This window comes from Boleophthalmus pectinirostris, unplaced genomic scaffold (assembly GCF_026225935.1).
Source record: "Boleophthalmus pectinirostris isolate CB_2022bp ecotype Guang Dong unplaced genomic scaffold, ASM2622593v1 HiC_scaffold_23, whole genome shotgun sequence".
Classification (NCBI taxonomy): Eukaryota; Metazoa; Chordata; class Actinopteri; order Gobiiformes; family Gobiidae; genus Boleophthalmus; species Boleophthalmus pectinirostris.
In genome coordinates, this window is record NW_026571207.1 from 16,184,170 (window position 1) to 16,208,942 (window position 24,773).

At 39.6% G+C, this 24,773-nt stretch overlaps 4 protein-coding genes across 8 annotated transcripts; 2 read left to right on the plus strand and 2 right to left on the minus strand.

Moving 5' to 3' along the window:
* Positions 1-375: 375 nt before the first annotated feature.
* Positions 376-20,275, plus strand: med12 (mediator complex subunit 12). 4 transcript variants are annotated; one of them, XM_055159231.1, is made up of 44 exons: positions 377-560; positions 1,375-1,479; positions 1,564-1,755; positions 1,890-2,049; positions 2,134-2,309; positions 2,385-2,495; positions 2,749-3,015; positions 3,506-3,652; positions 3,730-3,829; positions 3,923-4,059; positions 4,136-4,267; positions 4,585-4,711; positions 5,712-5,941; positions 6,029-6,088; positions 6,180-6,338; positions 6,442-6,586; positions 7,082-7,200; positions 7,386-7,529; positions 7,603-7,766; positions 7,846-7,977; positions 8,080-8,307; positions 8,632-8,776; positions 8,862-8,982; positions 9,254-9,364; positions 9,441-9,554; positions 9,637-9,773; positions 9,926-10,105; positions 10,262-10,333; positions 10,404-10,567; positions 10,651-10,812; positions 10,888-11,089; positions 11,293-11,402; positions 11,481-11,616; positions 12,171-12,320; positions 12,394-12,756; positions 12,839-12,977; positions 13,075-13,283; positions 14,226-14,228; positions 18,570-18,641; positions 18,747-18,967; positions 19,080-19,266; positions 19,348-19,581; positions 19,773-19,854; positions 19,945-20,275. In XM_055159231.1, the coding sequence occupies exons 1-44, from the start codon at positions 459-461 to the stop codon at positions 19,986-19,988; spliced, it is 6,495 nt and encodes a 2,164-aa protein (XP_055015206.1). In that variant the 5' UTR covers positions 377-458; the 3' UTR covers positions 19,989-20,275. The 4 variants fall into 4 exon arrangements, with proteins under 4 accessions (XP_055015203.1, XP_055015204.1, XP_055015205.1 ...); XM_055159228.1 differs by lacking the exons at positions 18,570-18,641; positions 18,747-18,967; positions 19,080-19,266; ... (1 more) ...; positions 19,773-19,854; positions 19,945-20,275 and adding exons at positions 13,502-13,573; positions 13,661-13,881; positions 13,954-14,141; positions 14,609-14,690; positions 14,781-15,105 and having other exon boundaries at positions 376-560; positions 14,223-14,420; XM_055159229.1 differs by lacking the exons at positions 18,570-18,641; positions 18,747-18,967; positions 19,080-19,266; ... (1 more) ...; positions 19,773-19,854; positions 19,945-20,275 and adding exons at positions 13,502-13,573; positions 13,661-13,881; positions 13,954-14,141; positions 14,609-14,690; positions 14,781-15,105 and having other exon boundaries at positions 376-560; positions 14,226-14,420.
* Positions 15,014-17,373, minus strand: mars2 (methionyl-tRNA synthetase 2, mitochondrial). The gene is made up of 3 exons (XM_020923555.2): positions 16,878-17,373; positions 16,471-16,805; positions 15,014-16,393 (listed from the first exon to the last, which is right to left on the minus strand). The coding sequence occupies exons 1-3, from the start codon at positions 17,131-17,133 to the stop codon at positions 15,209-15,211; spliced, it is 1,776 nt and encodes a 591-aa protein (XP_020779214.2). The 5' UTR covers positions 17,134-17,373; the 3' UTR covers positions 15,014-15,208.
* A 701-nt stretch (positions 20,276-20,976) lies between the features above and the next one.
* Positions 20,977-23,590, plus strand: zgc:101583 (uncharacterized protein LOC494104 homolog). 2 transcript variants are annotated; one of them, XM_055159238.1, is made up of 6 exons: positions 20,977-21,107; positions 21,322-21,454; positions 21,848-21,904; positions 22,310-22,400; positions 22,494-22,654; positions 22,732-23,590. In XM_055159238.1, exons 2-6 carry the CDS (start codon positions 21,322-21,324, stop codon positions 23,367-23,369), a joined length of 1,080 nt encoding a protein of 359 aa, XP_055015213.1. In that variant the 5' UTR covers positions 20,977-21,107; the 3' UTR covers positions 23,370-23,590. The 2 variants fall into 2 exon arrangements, with proteins under 2 accessions (XP_055015213.1, XP_055015214.1); XM_055159239.1 differs by having other exon boundaries at positions 21,103-21,242.
* timm8a (translocase of inner mitochondrial membrane 8 homolog A (yeast)) lies at positions 23,371-24,729 on the minus strand. The gene is made up of 2 exons (XM_020923392.2): positions 24,435-24,729; positions 23,371-24,092 (listed from the first exon to the last, which is right to left on the minus strand). Exons 1-2 carry the CDS (start codon positions 24,543-24,545, stop codon positions 23,931-23,933), a joined length of 273 nt encoding a protein of 90 aa, XP_020779051.1. The 5' UTR covers positions 24,546-24,729; the 3' UTR covers positions 23,371-23,930.
* Positions 24,730-24,773: the final 44 nt, after the last annotated feature.

The window sequence follows — 24,773 nt, forward strand, 5'->3', positions numbered from 1 at the left end:
TATTATTTTTTACATGTAAATAAAAGTACAGCCAGCCTTGTCTTCAACAGCCAGCTTTAATGCGCAGTGGGTCAATGACATGAAAAGCCCACGAGCATTAGTCTACTCGGGTCACACAAGAACAAACATGCAGATAATTTCTCTGTTCGGTGCATATAAGTTGCAAGCGTCACTGCACACTTAGGTCTGTAAACTATGGTACTCAAAAAAAAAAAAATATATATATATATATATATAGCATTTAAGTTTTCGGCAAGAAGCATTTAAATAGAAAAGGCCCTAAACTCTCCATGCATCTATAAACAATTTGCATGTGGAGTAATATTTTGCAGGAGTTGTGCCGAGTGCGCTTCCGGGAAGTGTCAGTGTTGTGTTGTGGCTTTGGTTTAGGGCCGCTCTGCTGCTCGGGAGGAGGAGGAGGAAAGCCCAGGCTCTGGCTCTGGTTGTGATGCCGCTGGATGATGGCTGCTTTCGGGATATTAAGTTACGAACACCGGCCTTTAAAGCGGCCCAGACTCGGCCCTCCAGATGTATATCCACAAGATCCAAAGCAAAAAGAGGTCAGTGTAAACGACGTGCCTTGAAAAACTCCGGTAAAAGCGTTTCTGGAACAGGATTTCCACCCGAGCTGCTTCGCCTGCTAACACTAGCTAGCATGTTTAGCCTAGCCTTTAAACGAGCTGGGGCCTTGCAATAACAATGAACAGCTCCTAGTTGTCAGTGTGCTAACTGCAAGGCTTACTTGGACAAACACATAGCCGTGTTGATTGCCTATTAATTATAGAGGTTGATCTCATGAACAATATTACATTCAATCTTTTTCTTAACTTGGCTAGACCACCATAGTACTCTTGTGGGTTTGTGCGTGACCAGTAATTGTTATAATGTTTTGGTCTTTCGGGATTGCTAAAGCTGCATCGCTAACGAATATCAGTTGGATTTTGCTGAAGACTGAAGATCGAATTCCCTTCCTTTACATAACAGTGATTAGATGCATAATTATTTACACCGTTTTGCAATGTTAAGCTGTACAGCAAAACTAAAATGTCATCGTAATTGTAGAGTGACCTAAAAACAGCGGCGACTAAGCTGGTTACATGATAACTTTTTAAATAAAGGGAAATTGCAAAAATGTTATAACCTGGACTATGCTCACCCTGTCGTCTAAACTAGGCTTCAGTGTGAAAATATTTAGCTGCCTTTTAAAAACGAAAAGGCATATTTTTTATGAGTTGTGCAGAACAGTTATGAATGATTAAAGCTTTTATAGACGCGGTCAATTATTACAATTAAAATAAACACGCTTACAATTGATACAATTTGTTAATATTAGAATTGCAAATGTTTTCTTGAATTATAATCTTGTTATTTCAGGATGAATTAACTGCCCTGAATGTGAAGCAAGGATTTAATAATCAACCAGCGGTGTCAGGAGATGAACATGGCAGTGCAAAAAATGTCAATTTCAACCCCTCCAAGGTAAACCTTAGTGCTATTAAGTGATTTATGGGTTTTGTTTGTTATCAGTGTCATTCAGTTGTTTGTATGTTTATGTATTTCCAGATCAGTTCCAACTTCAGCAGTATCATTGCGGAAAAGTTGCGTTACAATACATTCCCAGACACAGGGAAGCGCAAGCCACAGGTCAACCAAAAGGATAATTTTTGGCCTCTCACTGCAAGGTCACAGAGCTCCATCAATAATTGGTTTACAGACTTAGCAGGGACTAAACCTCTGACACAACTGGCTAAGAAGGTAACTTTAGTTAATTAATCTCTAAAAGGCTTCTTTTATAATGGGGTAATTAATATGCCGCACTATGCCCTTTAGTATTTTTCTAAATTAATTTGTGTTGTATTCAAATTGAGACCAGCTGTTCATTTTTCCAGGTTCCAACTTTCAGCAAAAAGGAAGAGGTTTTTGGATACTTGGCTAAGTATTCTGTGCCTGTTATGCGTTCAGCCTGGATGATAAAAATGACATGTGCTTATCATGCAGCCATCACTGAAACAAAAGTTAAGAAGAGACATGTGATTGACCCTTGTATAGGTATGGTGATGGCTTTTCTTTATCTGTTGAATTTGTAAATAATTGAGTGACAGGTGAGTTAACCATCCTAATGTGTGTGTGCAGAATGGACACAGATCATTACCAAGTACCTATGGGAACAGCTGCAGAAAGTGGCTGAGTTCTACAGGCAGTTTCCCAATCAAGGCTGTAGCTCACCTCTGCCAGCACCACCTCCTGATGTGGAGCAAGCCATGAAACAATGGGAGTACAATGAAAAACTTGCCATGTTTATGTTTCAAGTGAGTTTAAATATTAATTCTCCTAAGGTTCTTGTCAAACAGGGTATTTTACTAATTACCTTGTTTGCCTAATAGGATGGCATGCTGGACAGGCATGAGTTTTTGACATGGGTGCTGGAATGCTTTGAGAAGGTGCGACCAGGTGAAGATGAACTGCTCAGACTCCTATTGCCTCTTTTACTGCAGGTAATTTTTCATCCTTTTTTCATAATCTTTTCCTCTTTGTACTTGGACAGTGTATATTTTACTTTCCGTCCAGCCTCTCCAGCTGTCGGTAGTTATGCATATTTCGGTGCATGTTTTTAGCGCGCAACATTTAAGCCGTGCTGACCTTTACTGAGGTTCCGCAGCCGTTCATATGGCTATGTTTTCACAGCTGACTAATTTTAACAGACACCAAGAGCTATGTGTAATGCTGTGAATCTCTCCCATCACGCAGTACTCAGGGGAATTCGTCCAGTCAGCTTACTTGTCACGAAGACTGGCATATTTCTGCACACGGCGCCTCAACCTGTTGCTTAGCGACGGGAGCTCTGGCACAGGAGGACATCCAGCTCATGGCATCTTGACACAGCAAGGAAACGCCCTGCCCCCCACCCCGACATCCCAGCCTGCAGGAGGGAGCCAGGCCCAGACGCCATTTACAGACTTTTATAACTGCCCTCTGCACAGGCCTCTGGTTTTTGGGCTCAGTTGCATGTTACAGGTATTGCACTACAGGACCATAAGAATAACTGCAGTCAGATTGAAATTGCTAATTTGATGATTGGCTTTAGAAAATCACAAAGATTGCATTTATTTTATAGAGGTATCTCGTAAAAGTTAGATTAGGTATCTACAAACATGTTCTGAAATTCTTTTGATTCCTGTATTAAGGTACATTATGTAACTTTTATGACGATGGGTCCTCTTGTTGTCTCCATTGTAATGAGTAAAATGCTACTCTTTGGAACATTCAAAGCAATAATATATCCATGGACATAAGCAAGTTGCACACACTTCACTAGAAAAGTTAGATAGTGTGCCTTTTAACAGTTCATAATTAAGTCTCTCAAATGCTAATGTTTCTGTACTATGCTAATGTTAAAAATGTAGACTTTAAACTGAAATGAATGGTTATCAAAAATAAATATCATTTTGATGAAGTTTGTTTTCTAGATGCCTAACCCCTTTTTATAATGTTTCTTCCATTACAGAGTATAGCACTGTGTTGTCCCAGTGCTCTTGTGTGGCACTACTCACTGACAGATAGTCGAAATAAGACTGGTTCTCCTTTGGACCTCCTGCCTATTGCCCCATCCAGCTTGCCAATGCCAGGGGGCAACACCACATTCACCCAGCAGGTCACCTACTTTTCACTATTTAAATTATTCACAGCCTTTGTAACATGAAAAGATGATAACATGGCTTCTTACTGCAGGTCCGGGCCAAATTGAGAGAAATTGAGGAACAGATCAAAGAGAGAGGTCAGGCGGTGGAGTTTAGGTGGTCTTTTGATAAATGCCAGGAGACTACAGCAGGTTAGAAATGAAAACGATACATCTCCCGACTGACATAATTTAACATAATTGTGTGGAGAAAATGGTATGTTATTTTGTTTTGTTTTTTCTCAGGTTTCACAATTGGGAGAGTTCTTCATACTCTTGAGGTTTTGGACAACCACAGTTTTGAAAAGTCTGATTTCAGCAACTCTTTAGATTCCCTTTATAACCGGATATTTGGATCTGGGCAGAGCAAAGATGGCCATGAGGTAAGGAATAAAGATGCCTTAAAGGCCACTAGATTTACACTACACTATAATGTGCTGTAATGTATTTTTCCCTTAGATGTCCCCAGATGATGATGCTGTGGTGACTTTACTTTGTGAATGGGCTGTTTGTTGTAAGCGCTCAGGCAGACACAGGGCCATGGTGGTTGCGAAGCTGCTGGAAAAAAGACAAGCTGAAATAGAAGCAGAGGTAAGTGAGCAACACTTTTAAAACATATGGTAACACTTAATAAAGACTGCACATTTTGATCGTAATAAAGCATGAATATACTTACTTCATAATAGACTAATAGTGAAGTAGTTACTAAGTTAATAATTCTTAATTAAGGGTTAGGAATTAGGGTATAAAGTATTTACTAAGCTTGATTTCTTAATAAGATGCTTGTCTTTTGTGAATGAAGTCTTTTTTCATACTTTATTGAGTCTAATTAAGGCATATTTCTCTTTACTCTAAAATGTTACCCATAAGTTTATTTCTTCCCTCACAACCATTTTGTGTGTTTACAGAGGTGTGGTGAGTCCGAGGTGGTGGACGAGAAGGGCTCGGTGTCCTCTGGCTCACTCTCCGCTGCCACACTACCAGTCTTTCAAGATGTGCTGCTCCAGTTTCTAGACACTCAAGCTCCCACTCTGAGTGAGTCGCCCCTCTCTGATTCATCTAATGTTGCGAAACAGATTTGGTTCTGAATAACCTGACAATTTTCTCAGCTTATGAAACATCTTGGGTGCCATTTTCCTGTAGTGGTTTGGTACCAATGTCGTAAAAGGATTGTAAAAAGAGGCAGATGGCAGGCACATAAATTGACTGGGCATTTTTGAACACTTTTCCTTGCCATCTTTCTTTATTACCAATATAAAAGAGCCTGGGTTTATGTTTATGTTTATGCTTTCAATATCAGATTTTAGATTTTGTGATTAGGTCAGTTGTCACAATACTAAAATTTCAAACTCAATTCCGGTACTAAGGCATACACTGGCTACTCAATACTGATTCTGATATCATACATCATATATGATAATAAAAAATAAAATAAAAACACACTTCATCTAGAATTTTCAACTTTAAATCACAATACTTTCTTTTATATTGCCACGTGGACTTATATCTGTGTAATCCCTCCATTGACAAGGTATGTTCTTCAGTGCCCATGGGTGTTGTTCTGATACAGCTCAAGATCATTCTAAAGCTATTCAGGAAATGTTAGTTTTAAAAAGACTGAGTACTAGTTTTGATATTCATTTTAATAATGATTAGTATCTCATTTTCAATACTTTTGACAACCCTAGTGGAAACATTACAGTTTTACAATTACGGTATTATATTGACATCATGGCTGGACATCGTGTAACAGATTACCATTCCTCTGCTTAGTAGGTGATTTATGAAAAGAAAAGGTATTGTTAATGTAGTTATAAACAGTCAGGTAAAAAGCGCTTGATATTAAGGCTTACTTTATTGGTATATAGATTGAATTTAAATTATTTAAAAACATATTTTTGGTTCTCTGGATTATGCAGTAACCGAAATAATCACAGTTATCAATTACCCAAATAATCTTAACATCCCTCCTTGTTGGTGTGTTTGTGTGAATAATCTGCAAGAACTAATATGTTTACGCCATTGTTCTATTTAGGTGAGCCTGGCAATGAAAGCGAACGAGTGGAGTTTTCCAACCTGGTCCTCCTCTTCTACGAGCTCATCCGCCATGATGTCTTCTCCCACAACATCTACATGTGTACTCTCATCTCCCGTGGTGACCTGGCCTTGGACGCCCACATGCCCCGCCCCCGTTCCCCCAGCGACGAGCCCTTGGATGAGTCAGAGCGCAAGGAGCAGGATACCAACAGCAGTGTTAAAATGGAGGCATGTTGAAAGCATTCGTTGTTGGAGGGAGTGATGAGATGTAGATCCTCAAAAAATTTATTGACATAAGTTATTATTTTTCAACAGGATACTGGCCATTCTGAGTCCATGGAAATTGATCACAACTCTAGTGCTAATTTTGATGAGGTACCACATTTGTTTTCGCTTTTTCTCTAAGTGCCTAAATGTCATAAATAACCTTATTGATTTTAATGTACTGACATTTCCTTCTATATAGATGTTCTCTCCGTCCAAAGGCAGCCCATCTCCTGAGAAGCCCACTCCAGATCAAGACAGTAAGGCAGGGATCAAAGATAAAAATCTGGACCCTGCCTTCCCTCAACTATATGAGCAACCACGCCACATTCAGTATGCCACACACTTCCCTATTCCTCAGGTAACCAGGCTTTACCATTGATGAGGTGTGGATGAATAAACTACACATTTCTAAACCTTTCTATCCTTGACCATACGATGCGTGTGAATTTGTTTATGTTAAGGAGGAGAGTGCCAGCCATGAGTGCAACCAGCGTTTAGTGGTCCTTTATGGAGTTGGCAAACAAAGAGATGAGGCAAGACACACCATCAAGAAAATAACCAAAGATATCTTGAAGGTCTTGAATTGCAAAAGCACAGCAGAAACAGGTAATACTGACTTGCAGTAAACATTGTTTTTAGAGATTTGTACCTGTTTTTAAAGGAGCCTCAGAGCCTTGTCATGCTTGAATGTTTCAACATGTTAAATTAGTGCTGTTCCATGGTGTTTATTCATTCTAGTTATATTCCATTTCTGTCTTCTGTTTTGATCAGTATAATCATATTTTATTTTTACTATAAGATCTTGAGGGGTATTTGTTGCATTGTGTCTCAATTCATCTACTTTTTAAGCAAGTGGAGCTAATCTATTCACATCCACTTTATTATAAATGTGACCTTTTTCAAGTAATGAAAGGATTTAAAGTGCAATTGCACATCATGTCTGCTCTTTTTTAGTTAAGTGTAAATTATCATTGATCTTTTACACTTTATGATACCATTTAACCTGATGCTTTTAACAAATGAAATAAAAATGCAATGAAATGTTCTGTTGAGCTTTAGATATTTTTAAAGTCATCTGACAATTTGTTTATTTTTGCCTAGGAGGTGAGGAAGGGCAAAAGAGGAAGAGGAGTAAGCCTGAAGCCTTTCCCACAGCTGAGGATATTTTCTCCAAATTCCAGCATCTCTCCCACTTTGACCAGCACCAGGTCACCTCCCAGGTCAGTCCATACCACCACGACCTGTTATTTTGTCCAGAGCACAATGTCCTTCCAAATGCACAAAAAAAAATCTAGAGCAAGTCAAGTAGTCACAACAAATAATAATTTACACTTAAAAGGTGGTTCTGTAGTTTTTTTGTCTGGTGATTTGCATTCTCATTTGTATGTTGTTTCTTTGGCTGCAGGTGTTCAAAAATGCATTTGAACAGATCACCAGCTTTTCCTCAGGGATGTCCTATCACCTGCCTCTCGTGCAGCACATTCAGTTCATCTTTGACCTTATGGAGTATTCCCTCAACATTAGTGGCCTGATAGACTATGCTATTCAGGTAAGCTATTGATAAGTAGGGTGATGTTCGTTCTTTCAAGTGGTTCTTTCTTCCAACAGTTTTTTGTTTGTAGATTTTAAATGAGTTAAGTCTGGTGGAAGCAGAGCTGATCCTCAAGTCGTCTAGTCTGGTGGGCAGCTACACCATCAACCTCTGCCTGTGCATTGTAGCTGTTCTTAGAAGGTACCACTCCTGTCTCATTCTCAACCCAGAGCAGGCAGCAACAGTATTTGATGGGTAAGAAGTCTTGTAGTAGTATGGGCTAAACAACAAACCTTTGTATGTTTATTTACATTATTATTTCTCTTTTTGCTAGACTGCGCATTGTGGTCAAACCTGGAGTGAATCCTGCAGACTGTTCCTCAGCTGAGCGCTGCATCTTGGCCTACCTGTATGACCTCTACACTTCCTGTAGTCACCTTAAGAGCAAGTTTGGGGAGATTTTCAGGTTTGCGCCCACCATATTGTATTGCAATTAAATATGAATAAAGAGAATGCATGCATGCTTGTTTGTAGTAGGTGAATTAAACTGACTTATTTTTCCTTTCAGTGAGTTTTGTTCCAGAGTGAAGAACTCAATTTACTGCAACATTGATCCATCTGACTCAAATATGCTGTGGGACCCAGTATTCATGGTGGAGGCCATTGCCAATCCCTTGGCTCACAATTTCAACCACTCAATGGTGGGCAAGATCCTCAATGACAGCCCCGCCAATCGCTACAGCTTTGTGTGTAACGTTCTTATGGATGTGTGCGTGGATCACAGAGATCCTGAAAGGTATGTTGGAACAGTATCCACTTTGTCAAATCATTTCCTATATTGAATTCAAATCTGTGCTTCTGAATTGTTAGTAATAGCCCTGCTTATCTTTTCAATGACTAGCCATGATTTGCTAGATTTTATAGGGTCATATCCATTCTGGTCCTTTGGATCTTAGCTGTTTTTGTTATAGTGCCTATGCTGTGAGCAGTACAATTGCACAAAGAACCATCCAGGCTTCCAGTGTCTCACCATACTAGTGTATAAATGTTCGAGTGGTTATGAATGGGACATCACATAATAGTACAAAACATTTTAAGAATTTACAACCTCTTTTTGCAGGGTCAATGATATCGGGATCCTCTGTGCGGAACTCACCGCATACTGCCGTTCACTGAGCGCTGAATGGCTCGGCGTTCTTAAGGCTCTGTGCTGCTCCTCTAATAATGGCAACTGTGGATTCAATGATTTACTCTGTAATGTAGATGTAAGCAGGTTTACAACACTTCATTTTATAGATTATTTTAGTCCTGTACTAGATTGTTTGAATAATTTGGATCTTTGCATACCAGGTTAGCGATTTGTCATTCCACGACTCTCTGGCAACCTTTGTAGCCATCTTGATTGCTCGACAGTGTTTACTTCTTGAAGACCTGGTTCGCTGTGTGGCTATTCCTTCTCTCCTCAATGCAGGTAAGACTCTGATTTTCTGGTCTTCTTTTCATGTCTCCTCTTTTGAGATGAACCCTTGGGCTTTGAAACTCAACTCAAATTGATGATATGCTGGTTATGAATTTAGCCTGCATAAAACTTGGGCCCTTTATTTTTTCCATTAGCCTTGTTTTTCTTCCTTGCTATGGGTAAAATCACATTCAGCCACGTGGGCTAGTGTCATTATGCTTGCTGCCATGCTTACAACATTACAATAGTTAATGGATTATTTCATGTTTTGCCCAACCCTCAGCTTGCAGTGAACAAGATTCTGAGCCAGGAGCAAGACTGACCTGCCGAATTCTTCTCCACCTGTTTAAAACCCCCCAGCGTAATCCAGTACCCCAAGATGGCATCAAATCTGGTATTTAAAAAGAGAATTGTGTATTGTTTTTTCTTTGTTGTTTCAGATATATCTAACATTTATTATCGTTTTTCAGATAAGTCTTCTGTAGGTATCAGGTCTTCATGTGATAGGCACCTCCTTGCTGCTTCTCAGAACAGCATAGTGGTTGGAGCAGTGTTTGCTGTGTTGAAAGCAGTCTTTATGCTTGGTAAGTGTCATTTCTACAGGCTCAGTAAATTAGATCATACATGTTGTGCATATAGTGAAACATTAATTGACATTTATTGTAGGTGATGCAGAACTAAGAGGCTCTTCACTCTCTCACAACACTGGCCTTGATGACATTTCAGAGGGCCGTAATGTCTCTATTGAAACTGCGAGTTTGGATGTGTATGCTAAATATGTTCTGAAGACAATTTGTCAGCAGGTAAGAGAGTCGTTTACATGTGCTAATACAGTCTCAGGAAATGTTAATTTCAATACTTGATTGCCTTAGTTACAAACTAAACCACCTTTCTCCCAGTGGACTCTACTGCCTAATTTATGCATTTTGTTCTTTCTCTTTTTCCATGTTTTAAGGAATGGGTTGGAGAGCGCTGTTTGAAGTCCCTTTCAGAGGATAGCAGTGCCCTACAGGACCCAGTTCTTGTAAACATCCAAGCCCAGAGGCTACTGCAGCTCATCTGTTACCCCCATCGCCAGCTGGACAGTGATGATGGAGACAACCCTCAGAGACAGCGCATCAAACGAATCCTCCAGGTTGGGCACTCATATTTAGACACAACCTGCCATACCTCACTGCTGATAATGTGTCCTTATATACTAGTAGAGCAAAGAGTTGTATGGAGTTGTGCTGCCTCCTCCGGGTGACACAACATAAACACATTAAAAACAAAACCCTGTCTTGTCTTCTAGAACATGGACCAATGGACAATGAGGCAGTCATCTCTTGAGTTACAGCTGATGATCAAACAAAGCTCCAACAATGTAAGTTTTCTATTTTTATATCCATCGTCCTTATTCTGTGTAAGGTACTGATAAACTTGTGCTGAACTAGGAGCTGTATTCACTTTTGGAGAATATAGCTAAGGCCACTATAGAGGTCTTTCAAAAATCAGCTGAGATGAACTCCAGTAACCCCTCAGGGAATGGAGCAGCTGTGCAAGGTGGTTCTTCTTCCAGCACCAGCAGTACTACAAGCAAGATGAAACCTATTCTCAGGTTTGCCTTCTCATCCCTGCGGCATATGTTTATAATGTTAAAATTGTGAATGAGGGTCAAAGTTGGTTTTCTTGGTGCTTCAGCTCATCAGAGCGGTCTGGCGTGTGGCTTGTGGCTCCACTGATAGCCAAACTCCCCACTACAGTTCAAGGTCATGTGCTTAAAGCGGCAGGGGAAGAACTAGAGAAGGGACAGCACTTGGGCTCCTCCTCACGTAAAGAGCGGGATAGACAGAAGCAGAAGAGGTATTAATGGATTATCCCCTGAACTAAACAATCCTGCTTGTGATGAATCCTGATGATGTGTTTTGTTCCCTGCAGTATGTCTCTGTTGAGCCAGCAGCCCTTCCTGTCCTTGGTGCTGACCTGTTTAAAGGGTCAGGATGAACAAAGGGAGGGCCTGTTGACCTCCCTCTACAGCCAGGTGCAGCAGATTGTCACCAACTGGAGAGAGGACCAGTATCAGGATGACTGCAAGGCCAAGCAGATGATGCACGAGGCGCTCAAACTACGGCTTAATCTTGTAAGGGTTGTTTATGCTTCACAGAGGAGCTCTTCTCTCCCGGCAGCTTTTAGGCTGTAGTACTCCTGAATCACATATAAATATTTATTATTATAAGAATTTACATTCAGAAAAAAAAAGCATTGTCCCAGTTTCTGCCGTGATGATTCATTCCCATTAAGGATCCATGAAGAATTCAGATTCTTATTGTCTTATGTTGGCAGGTGGGTGGCATGTTTGACACGGTGCAGCGCAGCACCCAGCAGACGACTGAGTGGGCAGTTCTACTACTTGACATCATCAGTAGTGGCACAGTGGACATGCAGTCTAATAAGTAAGTAGTAACATTGGTTTAAGTTGATAAATATAATACAAAATGCAATCCCCAATAACACTTTTGTGTCTACAACAGTGAACTCTTCACAACAGTGTTGGACATGTTGAGTGTGCTTATAAATGGTACGCTGGCTGCTGATATGTCTAGTATCTCACAGGGAAGCATGGAGGAGAATAAGAGAGCTTATATGAATCTGGTCAAAAAGCTCAGGGTAAGCCATTCTAAACTACTAGAAAAGCACTCAGAGAGCGCTGACCTCCGCCAAGGACTACCCCCATTTTTTATATAAATTGTGATAAAATCAGTCTTCTGGATCAGATCCGGATCAGCCTTTGGAATATGAAAGAGGATCCCATTGTCCATCCCTGAGTCAAATTTCATGGGGTTTGGTCAATAATTAAACGGGATATTGAGAAACAAAATTTTTGGCCCCATTTACCACAATGTTAACTAAAATTTCAAAGTGATCCAGAATCCAGGATTTCTTCCAGATCACGCCCAAAATGAAATCAGTTCTTCCTTTTCACATTTCCAACAAATCCTGAAAATTTCATCAAAATCGGTTCATAACTTTTTGAGTTATGTTGCTAACAGACAAACAAACAAACAAACAGACAAACGCCGGCAAAAATATAACCTCCTTGGTGGAGGTAATAAACCATTGATATCATTAAATGAAATGCATTTTTACAACCCTCTGTTCAAAAGCATGTTTGTTGTTACTGACTTCTCACTTGCCTGTTTGTTGTAACTTTTTGCATGCAGAAAGAGCTTGGTGACCGACAATCTGAAAGTTTGGAAAAAGTTCGTCAACTTTTGCCCCTGCCTAAGCAAACACGTGATGTCATAACTTGTGAACCTCAGGGCTCCCTTATTGACACCAAGGGAAACAAAATTGCTGGTTTTGAAAAGGAGGTAAGTCTTTATATTTAGGACTTGACACTAATGCACATTTAAAATTAATGCTAAAGCTATGCGTGTTCCTCAGGGTCTTCAAGTTTCTACAAAACAAAAGATTTCTCCCTGGGATGTCTTTGAAGGGCTCAAACATTCCGCACCCCTCTCCTGGGGTTGGTTTGGTACTGTGCGTGTAGATCGCAAAGTCACAAAGTTTGAAGAGCAGCAGCGTTTGTTGCTGTACCATACTCATTTGAAACCAAAACCACGGAGCTACTACCTGGAGCCCCTCCCCCTTCCCCCAGAAGAGGAGGAACCTCTGACTCCTGTCTCCCAAGAGCCTGATAAGAAAATGATGGAGGCAGGGAAGTCTGAAAAGAATGTCCCAAATGTCACCTCTGATTCTAATAAAAGGAAGGGAACTAATAAGAAAAAGCCAAAAAACAAGACAGAGGTGAGTCACATCTACATGGACCACTTAATTGTCTTCAGTCCATTATCATCATGGTCATTTTTTCTTTTCATTTCTTCCTCAGGACTATGTGAACCGCACTCCCAGTGGTGTCCCCTATGGAACAAGTATGCCCACAGACATTATGCAATCTCCATTTGGAAGAATGCCCTATGCCCAGCAGGGCATGAGCATGTACACTCAGAACCAGCCTCTGCCTCCAGGTTTGTTGGCCAAGAATCTATTTCATTTCATCAGCAAACTATTTATTTTAACTGTAATTTTTAAATACATTTGTTATTACCATTTCCTATTAAATAGGTGGTCCTGGCTTAGATCCTCCATATAGACCACCACGTAATCCTCAAATGAACAAGATGATGCCCACACGGCCCAGTTACCCAGGCATGATGCCCGGTATGCAGGCAAATATGCCCGGCATGATGGGAATGGACAAACAGTATTCTATGGCATACAAGCCTCAGCCCAGTGGGCAACAACTGCTGAGGGCCCAGCTACAGGTCAGACTGGTGAGGTTACACTCTTTTTTTTCTATGTTTATGAATAAATTCATGACTATATATTTGTTATTATGGATCTGATTACTTTCTAGTTCTTTTTACTTTCAATCCAGGGTTTAGTGTATATTTGCAGATGCTAATTTCTATAAAAATTACTAAGTCACATCAGTCTGAACCTCACTTCATTTGAATTTGCTATTCTAATTCTGGCTTTTGTATAACTGTAGAATCACAATGTGATGGGTCCGATGAGGCAAATGAACCCTACCCAACAATATAGTTCAATGCAAGCAAATCAGGTAAGAAATGTAATTCTATATATTTTTTAATTCTTCAATAATACCCCTTATATAGTGTTACTGAAAAATCTGTCTGTCTGTTTTCAGAACATATCCCAGGGCTATACCTCATATGGAACACACATGGGGATGCAGCAGCATCCTCCTCAAGGCAGTGGGATGGTCCCTACTTCTTATGGAAACCAGAACTTCCAGGGAAGTCATCCTGGAGCCAACCCACCTATGGTAGATCCCCTTCGGCAAATGCAGCCAAGGCCCAGTGGTTATGTGCACCAACAGGCACCCAACTATACCCATAACATCCAGAGGTCAGTGTATATTTATTATAAACATGCAGCAAGATAATCTTGTGTGTGTTCTGAAAGCCTTATTTTTTATAGGTTTAGTCATCAACCAATGCAGCAGAATCCTATGCATGGCCTTGGTCACATGGGAGGCCAGGGGGTCCATCCCAACATTAGGCCATCTAATCAGATGCTTGCAGAACAACAACAGCAGCAGCAGCAACAGCAACAAGCAGCAGCTGCAGCAGCAGCAGCAGTACCTCAGACAGCAAGCACTAGTAAGAGTAAGTGTGGCTTTGATGAAATAAAGACTAAATACTTGAAGAGACTGCAGCCATACTCACTGTGCTCCTCTCGATACACAGCAGCAGGTTCAGCAAGTGCAGCAGCAGCAGCAACAGCAGCAGCAACAGCAACAACAACAGCAGCAACAGCAACAGCAGCAGGTGCAGCCTCAACAGGTTGCTCCCCAGCAGCAGGTCCCACAGCAACAGCAGGTGTCTGCTGTGCCTCCTCCTGGTCAGGCACAGAACCAGGGCCTGGGCATGCAGCCCTTGGTACAGGTATGTTCCTTATACCATATTGTATGGTAGTTTTTGTTCATGTGCAGCATTATATTGAAGTAATGTATGTAAATATAAATGTTGTAAATGTTAGGACTTTGTTGTTTCAGTAATTGGATTAGACTGAATAATCAGTGCTGTAGAATATGACTTTTTAAATATAAAATAAAAAACATTGTATGCTTAAGTTTCAGAGACAAGGAATGCAACAGACTCAACAGCAGCAACAGACAGCAGCCTTGGTCAGGCAGTTACAACAGCAGCTTTCTAGTAAGTATCCTCTTTTCCACATATTCTGAATAAGTACAGCTGATGTTTTGAATATAAGCATATATTAATATGTATACACTTTTTCTACAGATTCACAACCTGGGCAGAGCAACAATTCTTATCATGCATATTAAATTGCAGATTGTAGTGAACATGCCAATAACTGTGGATGAAAGGAGATGGTGTTAAATGGATCAAACAGTACTGTTGTGGCATCAGCAAGTTTATGATTCTGAATTTCTTTGGAAGGATTCATCCAGCTGTGAATTCAATGGATAAAGGCTAATATTTGGAGAACCTATGTAAAAAAAAAAAAATCTAGAAATTATAAGAATGCATTTTTATTTTATTTCAATTTGTACAATTTTTTTTTCAGTTTTGTGTATTTCTCATTAAATATTCATGCCAGTTTTTACTTTGTGACCCTGTGGGTTTTACTTCACTTGGTAAATGACATTTAATTCAGTATATTATTGCAATGTTGTACTTCATTGGACTGGACAAGTACATGTGACTTGTTAGACACACTTTGATGTGTTTTTGAATTTTTTAGGTTTTGGTCCTTTTACAGAAAACCTTTCCAAACGATTAAAAAGCACTTCAGTATCTGTACTCAGAGTTCTCCCTTCAAATGGACTTTCCATTCCATGAAATCGTGGCAGGAAGTTCAGTGCCACCCAACTTCTTTCACTTGGCTTTACACCTAATTTGGAGAGGAGCTTGTTTGAGATTTGGGGAACCACTGGCTGAAGGAGTGTTCCATAAATCCTCAGACATTCAAGTGCCACATGTATGATTGTGTCTTGCCAGTGTTTTTCCTCCATGTTCTGTCTGTTCAACTTCCAGGGTGCATGGCGTTGCACAAAGCCATTTGTCTGCCTCACACATGCATGAATTGCCTCCAATGCTTTGTACACATGCATGTCCTCATAATAGTGCTCCACTACAGAGGGCAGTTTCCCCACTGCACTCAACATTTGGTAATCCTCAGCAACAGCCCTGCTTTGGTCTGTAGGTTCCAAGGGAAATGATTTTGGACAGAATTTGGGGTGTAGTTGTGCTGGATTTAATGCAGGGGCTGTGCATCGATTCAGCAGACCACCAAGAGAATCGGCTAGCTCAGCATTTAGTAACTTAATCACTTTATCATCTGTATAGTCACAGTCTGAATCAGGGACACCTTGGCGTAAAAGAAAATATCTCATACCATCAGTGGTAAACATATTTGATCTGTCAAGAGGATCAACTACATTACCTACACTTTTAGACATCTTTTTTCCTCTGACTGTCCAGTGTGAGTGCACATGTATTGTTTGTGGCAGAGGTAGTCCAACCCCTAAAAGAAAAGCTGGCCAGTAGATGGCATGAAATTTCAATATGTCCTTTCCAACAACGTGATGAGTGACATTCCACCACTGCTGGTAATTTCCAGGGTATCCTGCAACAGTTAGATAGTTCACCAAAGCATCAAGCCACACATAGATAGTTTGGTTAGGGTCACCAGGCACAGGGATACCCCACTGAAGGCGGCTTTTCTGACGAGATACTGACAGGTCAAGGAGATCCTCTTGGAGCCACTGGACAACATCTTTATAAAAGCGTTCAGGCTGTACGGCGTTAGGATTTGCTTTCAACCAGTCCAAAAGCTGATGTCTGAATGTAGAAAGACGAAACATGTAGTTCTCCTCTTTCATCCACTCCACCTGCCAAGTTGGTCACATATTTGAGATTTTTAATGCACGATTATGAGTTATTTTGTTCAAATCATCACACAACTTACCCTATGGCCACTCTCCAGGGAAACCTTAACATTTTTTCCTGATGTCTCTATGGCATTTCCAACCTGGGATGCTGTGAGAAAGCTCTCATCTTGCGTGGAGTACCAGCCTTCATAGCTGCCTTTGTAAATGAGTCCTTTGTCCCTCAGCACTGACCAGATATGCTCCACAGCCACGCGGTGTCTTTCCTCCGTGGTTCTTATATAGTCCGTGTACGATATGCTGTAGGAATTGAAAAGATGTTTGAACTTCTCCGACACATTGGTGCAGAATACATGAGGGTCTTCTCCAGCAGTCTCAGCAGCTTGTTGGATTTTCAAGCCATGTTCATCAGTACCTACAATTAAAAAAAAGTGTTATGAATGACAAAATGGACAATAGTGTCGTGGCATGTAAGGGACATTCTTACCTGTAGAAAATTTAGTTCTAAATCCCCTCAATTGTTTGTATCTGCTTAGACAATCTGCAAGAACAGCTGAGTACAAGTGTCCAATATGTGGTGAAGCATTTACATAGAAGATGGGCGTAGTGATGTAGAAACATTTTTCATCTTGATTAACGTTGGAGCTAAAACGCAACTGATTCTTTCTCAGCGAACAGTGGCTTTGCTGTATTTTCTGTAATGACCTGAAAGCTCTTACAAGTGGCAAACAGGAAATCTTCATTTTAGAATAAATTTAGTGCAATAGAACGTATATTTTCCAGTGATATCCGTAGAAATAATGATTACGGAGAGTGAGTAAGCGATCAGCATCCAACTCATCCGTACTAATGTGTTAATCGAGGAGAAATTATCATTTAGACTGCCCTCTGATATATCACGTTTTGTTTTGGAGTAGGAAAAAGGACTGTTTCCGCTTTCGTCATTACTGACATCCAACCAGAACTCGCGTCGGAGAACGCAAACAAGAAGTACTTTCACAAACTTCTGCATTGCTTTTTTTAATTTTTTTTTTACTTCACATTGTTTGTAATGTATGTATATATATATATTTTTTAATATATATATATAGAAATAGTTCAACTGTTAAACATGTTGACGAACAAGGATATTTCTTTCCACGCATAATGTTTTAACACAGGAAGTATCGGCACCAGTGTCACTGCAGCCAATCACCTGCTAGTCTCATGATCTTACCAAACAAACTTCTGCGAATGGGATCGACGTGATAACTGAGGTAAAACTGTTTATTTTACAGAATACTTTCACGTTTCATCTTCCCACATGCTGCTTTTTTATCTCATTTGTCACGGAACGGCTTTCTAATCAGTCCTGAATAAATAACATCATATAACGTTTGCTAAATTTTTGGGTAAATTTGAAAAACAGCGATTTACTTATTGATTTTCAATATTTTTGTAGCCAGTAAAACTTTTATCTTTGTTTTCCAGGTGGAGGTGTATCGTAAAGAGTTCTACATCGGACTTTCGTTGGCTGTAAGCTCGAGTATTTTCATCGGCGCAAGTTTCATACTGAAAAAGAAAGGACTTCTGCGATTGGCCAGCAAAGGATCAACGCGAGCAGGTACACCAAAGAGCACACAGATCCCTGCAAAGAGCACATATATTAGGGTGACCAGACTGGGACAGTTTTGAGCCCTGTGTCCCTTGTCCCAGCAGATTTATCTAAAACCATTGATATGTCCTAGTTTTATACAAGAAATGTCCCAGGTGTCCCTATTTTTGACCAATCTGATACCTGCCAACAGAAAAGAGAAGCATACATTGTCATTTGTTTAGTAAAATATAGAAAAGATGCTTAAAAATGCAGAACCATTTTCCTAAATTACGCACTCATTTCACAATTTAGTTATTACCAATCACCCCAAACCAAGGGTGTTTTTGATTTTGAAAGTCTGGTCACCCTAACATAGATCTATGCAAAGAGCACATAGACTTTTTTTCTATGTTTATGAATAAATTCATGACTATATATTTGTTATTATGGATCTGATTACTTTCTAGTTCTTTTTACTTTCAATCCAGGGTTTAGTGTATATTTGCAGATGCTAATTTCTATAAAAATTACTAAGTCACATCAGTCTGAACCTCACTTCATTTTGAATTTGCTATTCTAATTCTGGCTTTTGTATAACTGTAGAATCACAATGTGATGGGTCCGATGAGGCAAATGAACCCTAGCCAACAATATAGTTCAATGCAAGCAAATCAGGTAAGAAATGTAATTCTATATATATATATATATATTTTTTTTTTTAAATTCTTCAATAATACCCCTTATATAGTGTTACTGAAAAATCTGTCTGTCTGTTTTCAGAACATATCCCAGGGCTATACCTCATATGGAACACACATGGGGATGCAGCAGCATCCTCCTCAAGGCAGTGGGATGGTCCCTACTTCTTATGGAAACCAGAACTTCCAGGGAAGTCATCCTGGAGCCAACCCACCTATGGTAGATCCCCTTCGGCAAATGCAGCCAAGGCCCAGTGGTTATGTGCACCAACAGGCACCCAACTATACCCATAACATCCAGAGGTCAGTGTATATTTATTATAAACATGCAGCAAGATAATCTTGTGTGTGTTCTGAAAGCCTTATTTTTATAGGTTTCCATAAATGCCTAAAGTAAATTTTTGTGTTGGTTTAGGTTTAGTCATCAACCAATGCAGCAGAATCCTATGCATGGCCTTGGTCACATGGGAGGCCAGGGAGTCCATCCCAACATTAGGCCATCTAATCAGATGCTTGCAGAACAACAACAGCAGCAGCAGCAACAGCAACAAGCAGCAGCTGCACAGCAGCAGCAGTACCTCAGACAGCAAGCACTAGTAAGAGTAAGTGTGGCTTTGATGAAATAAAGACGAAATACTTGAAGAGACTGCAGCCATACTCACTGTGCTCCTCTCGATACACAGCAGCAGGTTCAGCAAGTGCAGCAGCAGCAGCAACAGCAGCAGCAACAGCAACAACAACAGCAACAACAACAGCAACAACAACAGCAACAACAACAGCAGCAACAGCAACAGCAGCAGGTGCAGCCTCAACAGGTTGCTCCCCAGCAGCAGGTCCCACAGCAACAGCAGGTGTCTGCTGTGCCTCCTCCTGGTCAGGCACAGAACCAGGGCCTGGGCATGCAGCCCTTGGTACAGGTATGTTCCTTATACCATATTGTATGGTAGTTTTTGTTCATGTGCAGCATTATATTGAAGTAATGTATGTAAATATAAATGTTGTAAATGTTAGGACTTTGTTGTTTCAGTAATTGGATTAGACTGAATAATTAGTGCTGTAGAATATGACTTTTTAAATATAAAATAAAAAACATTGTATGCTTCTTAAGTTTCAGAGACAAGGAATGCAACGGACTCAACAGCAGCAACAGACAGCAGCCTTGGTCAGGCAGTTACAACAGCAGCTTTCTAGTAAGTATCCTCTTTTCCACATATTCTGAATAAGTACAGCTGATGTTTTGAATATAAGCATATATTAATATGTATACACTTTTTCTACAGATTCACAACCTGGGCAGAGCAACAACTCTTATCATGCATATTAAATTGCAGATTGTAGTGAACATGCCAATAACTGTGGATGAAAGGAGATGGTGTTAAATGGATCAAACAGTACTGTTGTGGCATCAGCAAGTTTATGATTCTGAATTTCTTTGGAAGGATTCATCCAGCTGTGAATTCAATGGATAAAGGCTAATATTTGGAGAACCTATGTAAAAAAAAAAAAAAAAAAAAATCTAGAAATTATAAGAATAATGCATTTTTATTTTATTTCAATTTGTACAATTTTTTTTCAGTTTTGTGTATTTCTCATTAAATATTCATGCCAGTTTTTACTTTGTGACCCTGTGGGTTTTACTTCACTTGGTAAATGACATTTAATTCAGTATATTATTGCAATGTTGTACTTCATTGGACTGGACAAGTACATGTGACTTGTTAGACACACTTTGATTAACGTTGGAGCTAAAACGCAACTGATTCTTTCTCAGCGAACAGTGGCTTTGCTGTATTTTCTGTAATGACCTGAAAGCTCTTACAAGTGGCAAACAGGAAATCTTCATTTTAGAATAAATTTAGTGCAATAGAACGTATATTTTCCAGTGATATCCGTAGAAATAATGATTACGGAGTGAGTAAGCGATCAGCATCCAACTGATCCGTACTAATGTGTTAATCGAGGAGAAATTATCATTTAGACTGCCCTCTGATATATCACGTTTTGTTTTGGAGTAGGAAAAAGGACTGTTTCCGCTTTCGTCATTACTGACATCCAACCAGAACTCGCGTCGGAGAACGCAAACAAGAAGTACTTTCACAAACTTCTGCATTTCTTTTTTTTTTTTTTTTTTTTTTACTTCACATTGTTTGTAATATATATATATATATATATATATATATATATATATATATATATATATATATATATATATATATATATATATATATATATATATATATTTTTTTTTTTTTTTTTTTTTTTTTTTATATATATATAGAAATAGTTTAACTGTTAAACATGTTGACGAACAAGGATATTTCTTTCCACGCATAATGTTTTAACACAGGAAGTATCGGCACCAGTGTCACTGCAGCCAATCACCTGCTAGTCTCATGATCTTACCAAACAAACTTCTGCGAATGGGATCGACGTGATAACTGAGGTAAAACTGTTTATTTTACAGAATACTTTCACGTTTCATCTTCCCACATGCTGCTTTTTTATCTCATTTGTCACGGAACGGCTTTCTAATCAGTCCTGAATAAATAACATCATATAACGTTTGCTAAATTTTTGGGTAAATTTGAAAAACAGCGATTTACTTCTTGATTTTCAATATTTTTGTAGCCAGTAAAACTTTTATCTTTGTTTTCCAGATGGAGGTGTATCGTAAAGAGTTCTACATCGGACTTTCGTTGGCTGTAAGCTCGAGTATTTTCATCGGCGCAAGTTTCATACTGAAAAAGAAAGGACTTCTGCGATTGGCCAGCAAAGGATCAACGCGAGCAGGTACACCAAAGAGCACACAGATCCCTGCAAAGAGCACATATATTAGGGTGTCCCTTGTCCCAGCAGATTTATCTAAAACCATTGATATGTCCTAGTTTTATACAAGAAATGTCCCAGGTGTCCCTATTTTTGACCAATCTGATACCTGCCAACAGAAAAGAGAAGCATACATTGTCATTTGTTTAGTAAAATATAGAAAAGATGCTTAAAAATGCAGAACCATTTTCCTAAATTACGCACTCATTTCACAGTTTTGTTATTACCAATCACCCCAAACCAGGGGTGTTTTTGATTTTGAAAGTCTGGTCACCCTAACATAGATCTATGCAAAGAGCACATAGACTGTGCTGATACATATACTTCAAAACAGTAACCATATTGTGTATATAATAGGTCAAGGAGGATATGCTTATCTGAAGGAATGGCTTTGGTGGGCTGGGCTCATTTCAAGTAAGTGCTTTATTCTTTCTATATGGTCAGTATTTAAAGGTGCCTTAACCTTTCTGCTCATCTCGATGGGGATAGGGATGTTCAGCAGTATGTTATTAGGCCTATACAGATCATCCGGTGATGGCAAAATGCCAAGTTACAGGTCAGGACTGTGGAGTGGCAGTCCCTCTCACAATAAGAAAAATGCGTCTCTTAAATGTATTTTTGGGGCAATTAAAATATCTATAATGGAAAATGCTCATTTGTTTAATGCGTTGTAGTGGAACATTCTAAGTAAAGCTATGACCATGGAAACAAGCAGGTGATCAACCCCAGAAAAGGTCCACCTTTAAAGTCACAACCAACCAAATATTTAACCATAAAACCACTCATGTTGTTTGAACAGACTTTTATGTTCTGTTATAGTGGGAGCTGGAGAAGCTGCTAATTTTGCTGCATATGCATTTGCACCTGCAACTTTGGTTACTCCTCTGGGAGCACTGAGTGTACTTGTGAGGTGAGAAATACTTCTAAATACAGGCACATTTAAATGTATTATTTTCAGGTTAATCTTTTCATTAGTATTAAACCTTGGTTTGCCTTCCTCCAGTGCGGTGCTCTCGTCTTATTTTCTCAATGAGAGGCTCAATGTGCATGGGAAGATTGGCTGCTTACTTTGCATCATAGGCTCCACGGTAATGGTCATTCATGCACCGCAGGAAGAGGAGGTTTCTTCCCTCAGTGCCATGGCTGAGAAGCTCAAAGACCCAGGTAAAGCAAATATATTGTGTGACTATACAGTGTCACGAGTCCTTTTTATAAAATAGTTGGCTTAAATTCTTTAATAGGATTCATTGTGTATGCTGTGAGCGTTGTGGGAAGCAGTCTGGTCCTCATGTTTGCGGTGGCTCCACGTTATGGACAGAAGAATGTGTTGGTCTACATCCTCATCTGCTCTGTGATTGGCTCGCTGTCTGTGTCTTGCGTAAAAGGTCTGGGCCTCGGCATCAAGGAACTGTTTGCTGGAATAGCAGTACTAAAACAGCCATTGTTTTGGGTGTTAATTATCTGTTTGGTGATATGTGTAACTATTCAAATCAGTTATTTGAACAAGGCCCTTGACATTTTTAACACTTCTATCGTTACACCAATTTACTATGTTTTCTTCACAACCTCGGTCATGGCCTGCTCTGCTATCCTCTTCAAAGAATGGTTGAAAATGACCACAGATGGGGCACTGGGGACTATCAGTGGCTTCCTCACCATTATATTAGGCATTTTCCTGCTGCATGCTTTTAAGGACATCACTTTTACGTGGGATTCCCTGCCTCTCTTCCTTAAAAAGAACCCCCAGGGGTTTTCATATGGACAACAGTCATACACTGCTGTTCCCAGCCACAACATGCAGGCAGATGAAGAGCCCAAACAACCCAGAGACATGAACGCAAATGGAGAATGGAAGAAGCAAACAAATGTAAAACAATAGCTTCTGATTCAAAAGGTTTTTTAGGGTTTTTAAATTTAACTGATGAAAAACATGTTTTTCATTATTTTTACAAACTTATTACAGAAGTACAAACTTGACAGACTATGGCACAGTTCTATACAGTGTATGAATGTTTTCTTGCGTGAGTGAAGTTACCTCATTGTTATTTGCCAAAGAATGTACAGTCAAGAAGATGTTAATAAAAACATGATTTCCAGAGATTTGATGCTTATGGTTTAGCACGTAATAAAAGCAGTTTGCAAATGTATAGACCCTACGATGGTTGATGAAACATGTATAGTTTACAATATTATGCTTGGTGTCAAGCTGTAAAAATAAACAACAAGAAAGTTACATAACTGCCATTCGTCTATTTCAGTATAATTCTAAATTACGAGCCACACTGATCTATCTGACGTCACAGCAGGGCTTGCCAGACCAACACTCGTTCTCAGGCACTTGCATAGTAAATACTTTGAGTTAGATCTTGTAAATGAAGTGTTCAGAATCAGGACCCACTGGTTGGACCAGGATGTGTCCTCTCAAGTCCAAGTAACAGTCTCATTCTGCCATTGTCTCTGAGAAAGAGCCCCTGCTCCTCTGAGTCTGTTCCAGTCTATTCAAAATAAACTGGCTGGTGTCAATAAACCTCTCGACACAGTTAACAAGGCAGATCTCAGTCCTCGAATCCAGCTTTGGACCAGGTTTGTCTACGCACTTTTCCTAGGGAAAACAGAGAAAAAACGCATTTTGAAATGTTAAATGAATATATATATATATATATGAATATATATATATATATATAAATATAAAATAACTTAAGTAACAAGCACAGTCCTACAATGATTTCCACACATTACACCTGATCCTGTTAATTCTACATAATAATGAACAGAATTACTTTTGCTCAGATTAACATGACTTCCCGCTATGGTCTCATTTGTCTTTTAATAATCTTTAGAATAGAAAGAATAGATCATGATTGCAGATGCAGATGATCCATATTACTTTATTTCACTCCATGTCTGTGTACTGCATGTACAGCTAGCTAAGAGCTTCACCTACCCAGCAAACCTCAGTCATCTGATGTACGAGCTGCTGAAAGCGCTTTTTTTGAGACTCGATCTCGATGAACTGTTGAAGCTGTGGGTCTGCTGTTGCTCCTTGGCCGTTCATGTTGATGTAAACCTTGGTACATTTGCAATATGGGTGTTCTTTTCTTAGAAACTGACCTTCACGTGTAGCTTGTACCTCGTCAGTGAAGGAAACAGGAAACGATTCAGCCAATCATAGAGTTTGATGTAGGCTGCGTAAGATGATACGTAACAAGCTTGGATCCAATCAGAATGAGATCCAATGTGATTACCATATCATATAATTTATTTAAATGTGATTAATTTCGTT